The 13,538-nt window shown below is 49.1% G+C and overlaps 1 protein-coding gene and 1 pseudogene across 1 annotated transcript; one reads left to right on the plus strand and one right to left on the minus strand.

Moving 5' to 3' along the window:
- Nucleotides 1–4,955: 4,955 nt before the first annotated feature.
- LOC136544129 (lecithin-cholesterol acyltransferase-like 4) lies at nucleotides 4,956–6,452 on the plus strand (annotated as a pseudogene).
- A 2,867-nt stretch (nucleotides 6,453–9,319) lies between these two features.
- On the minus strand, nucleotides 9,320–11,866 carry LOC136546280 (AAA-ATPase At4g25835-like). Its single transcript, XM_066538252.1, has one exon. The coding sequence runs from the start codon at nucleotides 11,302–11,304 to the stop codon at nucleotides 9,712–9,714; it is 1,593 nt and encodes a 530-aa protein (XP_066394349.1). The 5' UTR covers nucleotides 11,305–11,866; the 3' UTR covers nucleotides 9,320–9,711.
- Nucleotides 11,867–13,538: the final 1,672 nt, after the last annotated feature.

Consider the following 13,538-nt stretch of genomic DNA (forward strand, 5'->3'; position numbering starts at 1 on the left):
ACATAATACACAAACCATGAACAGTCTCTACACTCACCCACACATACAAGGAACGAACATCTCATGTAGGTGTGCTAAAAACCTCACATGCAACAGCGATCTAGGGATGTGATAGATAAGGTGGCTAGGGTTTGATGGCAATCAAACATACCTTTACTTTCCTCAAGTATTGAAGCACAAGTATTGTTTCAATATATCAATGTCACTAATGGGCCTTCAACGCTTGTGGCCCATTACGACTAAAAGTCTAATGTATCAAATATATCTAAGCATATTAGCAGATCCAACGGGCTGACTCTAGGCATGATCAGGTAACCATCATCTTAATGTACAACATTTGGATAGTATGACATGATATGTATTCAACCAACTATATTATGAAGGATGGAGTTCTTCATATCTCCACTCACTTCGTAGATGTGGGGTCTCCATAGAGAGAGGGTGGCTTCAACAACCTCTCAAATCCAATATAAAAACTATAACGACTCACCCAGCGGTAGAGCTGCTGATAACATGTTGAGAATTGGCCTATCCATGGACTACCAGATTCGTTTTCTCATTCTCAACAATAAAGAGGCGTGTATATGTAGAAGTCGTATATAGATCCCGTCTTCCTTTCTTAGTCCTCAAGAACAACACAGAAAACACAAATATATGAGAGGAGCCATCTGTTTATTAGTCATTCCAGGTGTACATATAGTCCATGAATATAGATATAGCCTTCCGGGCATATATGGTATGAACCCATCAATCCTTTAATTGAGAAATTCTTAACATCTATCATTCTTGTGAATAGAATTTTAAGTCTCCCATTCACCCTCCCCCTTTAATTGCCATTTTGGTCCTTCAGACCAGGACATAGAAATAGTGACAGTGTGACATTTACTTTGGCATGCCACATATTGATACATGGAAACATAACTTGTGAGGTTTCAGCCACGGAACAATAGCATGAAATATAATATTATTTTGTATTGACATGAAATACTTGGGAGAACAAGGTAGAGATCTGCAAAAAAAATTGAGAGAAAAGGGAGGAAAAAATTCAAACCAGGGTTTTGTTCAGAAGAAAAGGCAAGCCAGCTCCTCCGTGACTCCTGGTTATCATGGAATAGTGGGCCGGCATCTGATCTCTTGCTTCCTTGTGGTTGTGGTGAAATAATGGGCCAAACAAGCACGCATGTTATAGCTGAGACCTGAGACAGATATATGAGCATATATTTGGGGTTTGGGCTTAGCCCCCCGTTTTCATATTTGTTTCCTGGTTTCAAATTATACCCCAGAAACTAACTGGACTTTGTAAATCCATTTCTCACACAAAAACTCAATGCATTTAACATGAATCCAATACCCGGTTGTTAATTAATTGAGAAAAAAAATTGAGTCATATTTTCCTCCATATAATTTGGTAAATAAACAACTAAAGGTCAGAAATTTTTAGAAAATGACAGAATAATTAGTTTATTTAGTGCTGTATAATAATAAATTAAAATTAAAAATTTCAGGTGCGATGGAGATGTGCAAAACCAAAAAGAAAGACAAAATGGAGGGAAAAGGAAAAGGAAAATGAAAAGAAAAGGAAATGGGCAGCCCAGCTCCTCCGTAACTCCTGGCTACCAGGGAATAATGGGCCAGCACTCATGAGCAACCTCAGTGGGCCAAATAGGAAGACATGTTTTACCCGAGAGTGTTTGGAGTGCTCAAAAAAGAACGGAACTGAGAATGTTTGGGGTTTGGGCTTAGCACCCGTTTTGAATTGTATACCGAGAAAGCATGGATCCAGGCCTGGAATGATAGCGCTGAGGCTGGGAAGGTCATTCATTCGCCATCGCAAATCGTTGCCCAAGCCACAGGGGCCTTTCCATCGTTGCCCAAGCCATTGTCCTCGATGTCAATTTTGATCTGGGATGCTAACACGCATGTCAATGTTTCAACGGGGGAGGGGGTTCCGGCTTGTTTTGCCGATAAACAAGGTTGTAGACCTCGTCAGGCCTCGAGGTCGAGTGTCGCTTCGTCAGGTCAGCTGCATTTGACACGCCGGCAAGTCGCATTCGGCAACCCTGGCGGCACAAACACACGGTGCAACATTCCGACGCATGCTGCTAGTACGCGGCGGCGGCGGCAACCAGAGGCAGACGCCGCATGTGTGCCACGGGTTGCTGCACCGCTGACTGAATTCATGGCGGCGACGGGTTGCGGGCGCCGAGCAACGCGACGTTGTCGTTGTGGCTCGAAGCCAGGCTGGCAGTGGGGACCAGGGAGGAGTCGGTCAACCCCACCTCGTGGCTCGGTGCAGCAGCAACCAGAGCAAAGGGAAGTGGCATGTCACCGGATTTCTCGGCCAGCTGACCCGAGTCCCCGACCTTGGTTCGTTCGATAGGCAGCTGCTGCAATGCCCTTTTGCCTCTGGACCAACCTCTTCAGCTGGGGTAAGGATGGCAACGGGGACCCGATACCCGATACCCGACGGGTATTTGATCCATTAGGGGATGGGGATGTGATCATATCTTTACCCGCGGGCATCTAAATGGGCAAGAATCCATACCCGACGGGTATAGCGGGTACGGGAACGTTCCCTGTTTACCCGTCCCCGTTACCCGTTGGGGAACCCGACTATTTGAGCTGTCATGCGAGTATTAGGCCCAAAGAAGCTCAACATAGATATTTTGGTCCAAATCTGAACAGTCATATATATAATTTGTGTGTTCTAGGAACCCTCGTTCAATTTTTCCTCACCATCTCCACCAGCAGCACAAGCACGCCTGTCTCACGAGCGCTCGTGCCCCTTGCTTCCTCAGTTCGGTCTCTCTGCCACCTTTGCTCGTCCTCCTCGCAACCTCGTTCCTTCTCCTCGGCATCTCCGAGACTCCGACACTTATACCCGGGTAAAGAAGAAACGCCTCCGATTGCAAAGCTGCGACTCCAAGTGTCCTTGTTTATCGGGTATGCAGTACCCGTCGGGTATCTGTTACCCGACCGATACCCGACGGGTACGGGGATGGGCAAGAATCTATACCCGAGACAGATAATGGGGATGGGGACGGGATGAATTCTTCGTAGCGGGGAAGAGAACGTTCCGGCGATACCCGACGGGTATATACCCGTTGCCATCCTTAAGCTGGGGACTCGGGTCTCGGGTTCTCCGAACCGGCTGAAACGGACGAGAAGAGCGGGCATGGGGGCATGTTACATGTGCATGTAAAGATGGCAACGGGCCTCGATATCCGATACCTGACAGGTATTTAATCCATTAGGAGGTGGGGATGGAATCATATCTTTACCCGCGGGCATCTAAATGGGCAAGAATCCATCCCCGACGGGTATAGCGGGTACGGGAACGTTACCTGTTTACTCGTCCCGTTACCCGTTGGGGAACCCAACTATTTGAGCTGTCATGCGGGTATTAGGCCTAAAGAAGCTCAACATAGGTATTTTGGCCTAAATCTGAACAATCATATATATAGTTTGTATGTTTTAGAAACCCTAGTTCAATTTTTCCTCACCATCTCCGCCAGCAGCACAAGCACGCCTGCCTCACGAGCGCTCGTGCCCCTCGCTTCCTCAGTTCGGTCTCTCTGCCACCTTTGCTCGTCCTCCTCGCAACCTCGCTCCTTCTCCTCGGCATCTCCAAGACTCCGACACTTATACCCGAGTGAAGAAGAAACGTCTCTGATTGCAAAGCTGTGACCCCAAGTGTCCTTGTTTATCGGGTATGCAACACCTGTCGGGTATCTGTTACCCGACCGATGCTCGACAGGTACGGAGATGGGCAAGAATCTATACCCGAGACAGTTAACGGGGACGGAGACGGGATGAATTCTCCGTAGCGGGAAAGAGAACGTTCCGGCGATCCCCGACGGGTATATCCCCGTTGCCATCCTTATGTGCGAGCACGATCCCAAGGCCCGAATTTTTTTATTTTTAAGCCGTTTTTTAAATATTCACAAGTAGACCCTGATGGTTTGATTTTCGTTTATGGACTCTGATCTTGGCACCATGGCTTTTGACATCGAGGAAACACGTCTCGGCGCCATGGCTAATGGCGCCGAGGCCTTGGCGGGACGTCGGACATGGCGGTGACCTAACGCCGACGTGGACAAGGCCTCGGCGCCGTAGATCTTGACGCCGAACTCGGCGCCATAGATCATGACGTCGAGCTGTTACCCTATAGATTTTGGCGTTTGAAATAAAACAAGTACAATTATTTCGAAAAACATGTAATGACGTCATTGCGGTTCAGCTGGTTATGACACGCGCGACTTAGCTCAAAGTCGTGGATTCAAACTCCGGCGCTGAATTTTTTTTTTGTACATTTTTCGGCAACTTTGCTTCGTGTACCTCCCTCCGGTTCGGCGTTAGAGTACGGGACGGGAAAGCGAAACCCGACCACCTCCCAATTCCGGAAGCGAATAAACACCACTAGATTCCGGCCGCGGTCCCTAGCCCAGCGCCGGCGTCCCCCCGACTGGCTCCGAACCCTGCGGCTTCGTTCGCGCGATCGGAGGGGCTCTGTTGGTGTTCACCTTGTATAGGGGAGGGTGGGTGTGTCAGAGTTGCCGGCGTTTTATTTTGGTCCTTTTCATCCGGTGAGCTGGAGCTTTCTCGCAAATTGCCGCGGCAGCCGACTTGGACTGCTATCTCTGGTTCAATTGGGGCCCAGCTTGCGTTCCAATTTTCCCCAAAACTGCGCCGGTGCCTCGCAGCTTGCTGAAATTGCTCATCTGTTCGTCTGGCGATGCAATTCTCAAGCTGATTCCATCTTAGGCTCACCTTGATTTCAATGCAATCTGCTGAAGTCGCCCATGTCTAACCTGCCTAGTAGTATTAATGACTGCAAATCTCACTTTTATATTAAGAGTATTGTAAGAGCTCTACTAAGCAGGTACTATTCAGTATTGTGATTGTCTTGATTTTTTTTTTTTTTTTTTTTTTTGCCATTGATTCCTAGAAGTCACATGATTAGGCCCTTTTGTCATTTAAACATCATTTATTCCATACACCCTCATGTTGTGATTTTCCTTGCTCAATATGTTACCATAAACATCTCCTGTGTATGTTCATGTGGACACCATAATTTTTGCCATTTTAGAAAGAATCCTGAAAAAGTTTTTCTGCTTCAGCTACTTGAGTGCCCATCAATCTATGAGTTGCTGGCAAACCCTAACTACAAGTGGAAAGACACCCCACTGCTACAGATTTGGAGAGAGAATTTGGATAACGATGGCAAGAAAAGTGCCCTGTTAGGCCCCGTTCGTTTCGGTGGAGAAAAAAAAAAGCCGAAACACTGTTCCTGCAAGTTTGTTGGGAGAGAAAAACATTATTCCGACTGAAAAAACAAGCTGAAAAGTATGGATTATTTGAGTCACATGAGCCTGAGGAAGCAATTAAGGTGATTGAAAAGGCTCTTTCCAGTAATGAGGTGTGTCATTCACATTTCAAATTATTGGGTAACTCAGCTTACCCTAATGCTCATTCTTTCTGACAATTAAATTGCAATGGCAGATCATTGCTGATGGCATGCATATTCCGGTGCCCCTTAATTTGGATATATTGAATTGGGCAAAGGAAACTTATGATCTTTTAAGCAGTACAAAGCTTCCAGAATCAGTGAAATTCTACAACATTTATGGGATTGATTATGATACTCCACATACTGTCTGGTGCATTCTCACCAAATATATGCTTCTCTTTGGCAGCTATGGCAGTGAAAAGCATCCGGTTTCAAATCTCGGTCAACCTCTTATATGCTCAGGTTAGTTCTTTTTTTGTGTGTGTTTTTCATGATTTCATTTTTTTGCAATTCCTGGTGCGTTTAACAATGAATCCCCAGTTTATAATGTCTGATGATGTGAGCCCTGTTTTTTCTCCCCTTTTTTCAGGGAAAATATGTCTATGTTGATGGTGACGGCTCTGTTCCCACAGAATCAGCAAAGGTCTGATATTATTGGCGTTTTGCTTTTATCATTTGGGGGTTTGAAGCAAAGCTCCGTTGAGAAAATTGAGGGCAAAATGTTTTATTTTTCCTTTTTATACAAGCGGATGGATTTGATGCCGTGGCAAGAGCTGGGGTTGCTGCTGACCACCGGGGAATCGTCTGCAGTCGCCATGTGTTCCGGATCGTCTAGCACTGGCTGCACGCCGGAGAACCTGACCCGTTCTATGACCTGCTGAACGACTACATTATACTCCCAACACTCTACGACATCAAGAAGCATTGTGGGAAACATGGGGATGTCACGTCAGTTACGGAGCACTGGGAGATCATCTCCCAGACCGACGGTAAGACCATGAGGCCAGGTGAGCTTCCTCCTATGGTCAGTACACTGACCACAAGTCGGAAGGGCAAGGAGGGCGCACTGGAAGAGGCGTAGGCCACCGTGGTCGTTCACCCGGAGAAAGAAGGGCGGCAGCATGTGGAAGTTAGGGCTGTGGGTGTCAGCCATGGTGGCTAAGCCGGAGGAACCACATTGGTTGTCTATCTAGCAGCTAAAACCTCTAGGCATGCACTGTAAAATTGGATGTACATATGGCTGTGACCTCTCTAGGAAATCTGTGTTTAGAACTATATAAATGTTCACGCTGCTTGTAAAAAATGTTCAGAACAGAAAAATGTTCACGCTAGTGAAAAATGCTTATAAAAATATAGCAAAGGAAGATTTTGCGTTGAGGTTCAAACCCAGGCCTTTTAAGCTAAGTTGTGCAGGTCCTAACCTACTGAACCGCAATGGCATTGTTCAATGTTTCTTGGAATAATTATACTTGTTTTATTTCAAACGCCAAGATCTATAGGTAACACCTTGGCGCCAAGATCTACGGCACCGAGACCTTGTCCACGTCGGCGCTAGGTCACCGTTACGTCCGACGCCTCGTCAAGACCTTAGCACCACGTGTTTCCTCGGCGCCAAAAGCCATGGCGCTGAGGTCAGGGTCCATAAACAAAAATCAAACCATCAGAGGTCTATTTATGAATATTTTTTTAAAAAAAGGCTGAAAAATAATAAAAAAATCGCTCCCAAGGCACATGGAACACGGCCTCTCGAGGCAGCAAAAGCCGCGGCGCCGGAGCGGCCCGATCGCGCTCGCGCCATCAGAATCCGCGTGCGCCGTGCCCCGCCCCCGCCTTCGCTCCGACCGTCTGGGCCAAACAAGGAAACGTCACACGGCCGGCAAGGGCAAGACAAGGCGATTAGGGAGAATGGCAGCAGATCCATCGATCGATCGCCCGTACTGGGGAGCGAATCCACATGCTTCCACTTTCATCTGCCTTCTGCCAGCGCCCAGCAGTACAATCCGGAGCTCTGCCACGGCTCTATGATTCTGATCTTGGCAGCCCATGTTCGTTTCGAATTATTCGTTCGTATCTGGCTTATAATTTATAGATTTTTTTTCACATTAAAACAGTCAGCAGTACTTTTAGTCATGGATTATAAGTCATTTCAGCCAAAACGAACAGGAGAGTCCCACATGGCAATAACGAAATCCATCCCGAGTTACAGAGTACTCCTACTAGATAAAATATGAGGGAATGTTGCAGGAGAAACATGCGTAGATTCTCATTCCGGAACACAGGTCGTTGCCCTATCATTCATGTACGTATTTGACTCCCAAGGGCCAAGACCTGCCCGTCGTCGCTACCTGCGCCCCTACTCTACCTCCTCCTAGCTCTGCTCTGCTGTGTTGGCTGCCTCTGCTATGCTAAAGGCGCTACGAGCACTGAAAACATACACCAGTACTATGACACTATGCCTCGTTTATTTGGCGAAATTTTTTAGAAAATGAAACGGTAGCACTTTTGTTGTTATTTAGCAATTAGTGTTCAATTATAGTCTAATTATACTTAAAAGATTCGTATCGTGAATTTCGTCTAAAGTGTGTAATTAGTTTTATTTTTTTATTTATATTTAATACTTCATGCATGCGCCCAAAGATTCGATGTGACGAGAAATCTTAAAAAATTTAGTAAAATTTTGGAAACTAAATAGGCACTAGAGACGGAAATCTGCACCCTTGCAATTGCAAGCAGGGCACAGCCACACCATGAACAGCTAGCTAGCACAGCAGCAACAGCTAGCCGCGCACGGGCTGGTGCTCGTACAAACACAGTCGCTTTCTGATCGTCTCATCGCAGGGAGGAAGAATTATAGAGCTGACCAGTACGGCGGCAGACAGTTCCTCCCAGCCAAGAATTGCCGGCGGGCGTCGAGCTGGAAAGAGCGCCAAGCCTTGCCTTGGATACGACAGGGGATCCAAAGAACACAACAAGCAGCGAGTCATTCAGTCTATTCGTTTGACCGTGGCTTATCGTAAACGATCGTAAATTTCTAGTTAGAATAGTATTTTTCTCTAACACAAACTAGCCAGCAGTACTTCCTCATAAATCAGCAATGACACGAACCAGCCAACCGAACAGGCTGATTGTCCACCTGCTAATCCAAGCCGGAAACGCGGCCATAAAGTGTTTGATCTCGATGACCCACAACAAACAACCCCTCTGTGCCTGCACAGTGCGCACACAAGATCTCTTGGGCAAAAAGAGAGTGCCCACCTTCCTTTCAGAGTCCTCACTAAGAGGGTGTTTGTTCTTTGGTCGCTCCTAAAATTCATATCACATCAAATATTTAAATACTAATAAGAAGCATTAAATATAGATTTATTACAAAACCAATTACATAGATAGAGGTTAATTTACGAGACGAATTTTTTAAGCCTAATTAATCCATCATTAGCACACGTACTGTAGCACCATGTTGTCAAATCATGGACTAATTAGGCTTAAAAGATTCGTCTCGCAAATTAGTCACAAGTTATGCGATTAGTTTCGTAATTAGCCTATATTTAATACTCCATATATATGTCCAAACATTCAATGTGACAGGAATTTTAGAAACTCCTGTAGAAACCCTAAAAAAACACTCAAAAAAGGCCAAGCTTACGACAACCGCAAAAGGATGAGCATCAAGGACAAGAGTTTGTCGTGCAGAAACAGCATGGTTGATCTTGAAACAGTGCCCAGCAACCGTTGTTGCCCTCGCGGCCTTGCCCATAGATGCTCAGCTGTAGAACTGTTCATGCTAAAAATACTGTTTATACAAATTTATTGTGAGACAAAAACACTCAACAAAGACCAAGCTTACGACACCGCAAAAAGATGAGCACAAGGACAAGAGTTTGTCGTGCAGAATCAGCATGGTTGATCTTGGAACAGTGCCCAGCAACCGTCGTTGCCCTTGCGGCCTTGCCCATAGATGCTCGGCTGGTAGAAAAAAAACACTGTTTCAAGAAAAAAAAAAACACTATCCGACTAAGAAAAACAGCCAGATTCTTGCTGAGCCGAACACTGCACGTACCATAAGAAAAGATCATAACAAACGAACACGCACAACACAAACATATTACTTACTAGTACTAGCTCGTATGATAATGATATGATCCCACTACTAGAATCAATTGCTTTTCTTATTACAATAGGACAACAACTAACTAGTAGATAGCAAGAGAAAAGACATCAACGACGAGCATCAAATCAAAAGGGGAAAAATAAGCAAAGAATAATCAGACAAACAAAGAAAAAAGATCTTCCGCAACAAGTTCCTTTCTTGCATTGATTTCTCCGGTGAAGATTGGCCACCACCGAACAGTGAAATTTCGAACCCATCGCTTTCCCTCTTCGCTCTTTCCAGCCTCGGCTGTCCTGTTCTGCTCGACTGCTCCTCACACCTGTTTCTTGCCCTCCGCCTCCTCGTCCTGTCCGTCCGCGCAGCTGTCAATGCCGGCCTGCTCCTTCCCGGCTTCCTTGGGGCTCTCCAGCGCCCGCTTCTCCTCCTCTTCCTCCTCGTTCTCGCCGCCGCCGCCGCCGGCCTCCTTGCCCGCCGAGGCCGCGCCGCCGCTGAAGCCCCGGCCCCGCTTCTCGGCGCGGGCCCTGAAGACGTCCAGCAGCTCCTGCATTGCCTCCGCCTTGCCGCTCCTGCGGTTCTTGATCAGCATCTCGCTCACGTCCGCCGGCGTGATCTCCGCGGCGTCCACCCACTCCTCCAGCCCGCGCATGGTGTCGCTGTCGCTGAGGCGATCCAGCTCCTCGTCGCCCTGGAAGCCTAGGTAGTTCTTGAGCAGGATCTTGAGCGCCGGGAACGAGCAGTAGGACATGAAGATGTGCATGTCCATGCGGCCGGACCGGAGCAGCGCCGGGTCCAGCTTGTCGACGTGGTTGGTGGTGAACACGAAGATGCGCTCCGCGCCGCAGCACGACCACAGGCCATCCGTGAAGTTGAGAAGGCCGGAGAGCGTGATGGACCGCCCGGCCCCGGCGCCACCGTCCTGGTCGACCATGGTGCCGTCGATGCTCGGCAACCGAAGCTGCTGCTTCGTCGGCTTCGGCGGTTTGGCCGCGCGGTTGGTGAGGTCGACGGAGCAGTCGATGTCCTCGATCACGATGATGGACTTGGACGTCGTCTTCATCAGCAGCTTGCGGAGCTCCGCGTTGCTGGTCACCTCGGTCAGCTCCAGGTCGTACACGTCGTAGCCGAGGAAGTTGCCCATGGCCGCGATCATGCTGGACTTGCCAGTGCCCGGTGGACCGTACAGGAGGTAGCCGCGCTTCCATGCGCGGCCGGTGCGCTCGTAGAAGGCGCTGCCGTCGGCGAAGTCCCGGAGGTCGGCCATGATGGCCGCCTTCCGCGCCGGGTCCATGGCGAGCGTGTCGAACGTGCTCGGGTGCTTGAACGGCACGGGGTCCCACGGCAGGCCGCGCGTGTCCATGACCCCGCCCCGCGCGTTGGTGTAGAGCATCCGGTCCTGGCTGCGGCGCCGGATGTCGGCCGCCGCGGCGAGGATGTGGTCCAGGTACGCCGGGAGCAGCTTGTCCCTGTCGCCGCGCCGGATGCGGAGCGTGAACCGGCGCTTCTCCTCGGGGAGCGGGCGCCACGAGAAGCCCTGGCCCTGGCGCGGCGCCACCACGTGCTCCCACGTGACGGCGCACCCCGCGAAGGTGTCGACGACGCGGTCGCTGGCGGCGAGCCCGAAGGTGAAGGAGGAGGCGTTGAGCGGGCGCGACAGGCTGAGGCGCGCCCCCGACGCCGGCGCCGCGGTGCTGCTGAGGTACAGCTGCACGGCGTCGTAGATCTCGTTGGTGCTCATGCCCTCCATCTCCGTCACGTCGAAGTAGCAGTAGGGGGAGAAGGCGCGCGTGAGCCTGCCCAGCAGCCGCGCCAGCGCCGCCCGCAGCTCCGCTGGGAACATCGCATGCACCACCCCCTGCAGGAACGCGAACGCGCCCATCAGCGACGCCAGCGCTGTCCAGTACTCCATCTTCCCCCCTTCTTCCTCTCCGCCTCCCCCTCTAGCTCGGTTCTTCTTGGGACGCTCGTCCGATCTTGGAAGGAAGCAAATGCGGCAATGAGGAGTCAAGGCTGGACCTTGGAGTCTTTCGATAAGCGGAGGCGACGCATTTATAGGAGGAGCGGCAGAATGGAGAAAGATTTGAGGAGGGCGGGCGATGATAATTGAATGAATGAAGGAACGAACGAACGAACGAAACGGACGAAATGAGGTGCACTGGTGACAGTGAGCGAGTAGGCCAGGACCAGCAAGGCAAGGTCGCTGTCAATGGAGCTCAGAGATTACTAGATGGTCAGACAGACGGATCTTGGAGAGAGAGACGGAGCGGCGGCAGGAGGAGGATGAGATGAAATTAGAGCAGGGCGACAGGATTCACAGCGGACGGACGGAGTACACATACCAAGAGAGATCTCCCGCTCAGAGGGGCCACTGCGAGCGAGATTTGCGACTGTGCAGTGTGTCATCATGGATAGAATGCTGTGCTGCAGCCAAATCGTTCTGGCTGATGGGTACTTTACCTTGGGCTATGCTTGGAGACTGCCGGTGATGTTTTCCTTTAAATAACAACGATATTTATAAATTAGAGCAGATAAACACAACAACAGGACATGGACATTAACGGGCGAAGAGCAAGGTTGGCGTGCCAGCTCAGCTAGCTAAGGGCCTGTTTTGATTGAGCCCGGGCGAAATCACGAGCCTAGAATGCCTGGACAAACAATCAAACAAGCCCTAAATGACACTTGGAGACGCCTTGCAGAAGGAAGGGGGTTGCTATGATGAGGAGAGGTACACATCGACATCCATCACGGGACATCACATCACCACCGGAGACAAATGAACAAGATGCTTGGCGGCAACAAACAGCGGTCGTGGAGGCCCGATGGACGTGGCCATACTCGTAGTCGTAGCAGGTGAACTCGGTGTCCACGAGATAGATTTTGTCAGGCCTTGAACACGTAGAGAGAAAAGAGCCGCTACTCGACGGCGATTATTACCTTTGATGGTGGTGAGGAAGAGGCTTCGATCGCAGAGGATGCTTTGAAATTGCTAATGTTTGGTGGACTGCTATCTTTTTTGTTGTTGTGTTCCTAGTGCAACTCACCAAAATTGGTCACTAATCTTGGTATGCAGCATATATAAAAACTAAACGGAGGAACATGGAGGCAAACAGCAAATTAAACATTGGCAGGAAACAGTAACGGCACCAGCATGTCGCCATCCTAGCACACTGCTTGCTGTCTGTAGGCTGTAGCCAAGTTGATGGACGACGAAAGGACGATTTCGACAAAAGATCTCAAGTTGCAGGGCATGGAAGATTCTTCTTGCCCTTCTCGATACGGTCGACACTGTTCCCCTGACGTGTTCCAGCACATGATCGTGCCATGCTACCAGTCGTAGGTAGGAGAACTGGACAACGGGGATTGAAACACTGTCAGTTGATCCAAATTAAAGCTAATGGCCTTCGTCAATGATAACGCAGATAATGTCAAGTTTTGGATAAAGATTTGATGGCTTTTCTTCTTTTGAAACGTGTGATTGGACGGCTTGAAAAATGAGCTGCAAAGATCGATCCATATGGCATTCCGTCGTGTTGACGGTCACAAATTCACCAAGACTTAAGGCCGAATTTTTTATTTTTTTGGCTCTTTTTTTTGAAAGTTTCTCTCAAATAGACCCCTGGTGGAAAGAATTACAGAAATGGACCCTTGGCTCGGCGCCAGAGTGAGTGGCGCCTCGGCGCCACGGTGACTGGCGCCGAGCTCTGAGCCACGGGCAAACGGCCTGCAAGGTGCTCGGCGCCAGAGTGGATGGCGCCGAGCTCGGCGCCGTAGATCTTGGCGCCGAGCTCGGCGCCACTCACTCTGGCGCCGAGCTACCTGCATTTAACCCCCGCCCAGCCTTCTTCCCTGAGCGTTCTTCCTCTTCTTTCTCCTCGGGTTTTTTTCTCGCCACTTCATCCTACCTCACGAATCGACATATTGGACCTTGAAAACCTTGATTTGATCCATAGATCTTCGAGAGCAAGGTATACTCGCTCACCTCCTTGTTTTTCTCGTATAGATTCGGTACATATTAGTCGGATTTTTGAACCTAAGAATCGTCATCACTTAGGGTTTCATTGTATCCCTCAATATATGTATTATACAACCGTAGGTTCATTTCAAGGCGTGAAAAATGCTAGCAAACCAAGCCGCATGTAGTTA

Source organism: Miscanthus floridulus, chromosome 3, assembly GCF_019320115.1.
Source record: "Miscanthus floridulus cultivar M001 chromosome 3, ASM1932011v1, whole genome shotgun sequence".
In the NCBI taxonomy this organism is placed as follows: domain Eukaryota; kingdom Viridiplantae; phylum Streptophyta; class Magnoliopsida; order Poales; family Poaceae; genus Miscanthus; species Miscanthus floridulus.

Coding starts and splice junctions, on each gene's coding strand:
- LOC136546280 (XM_066538252.1), bottom strand. CDS start 11,304: ATGGAGTACTGGACAGCGCTGGCGTCGCTGATGGGCGCGTTCGCGTTC.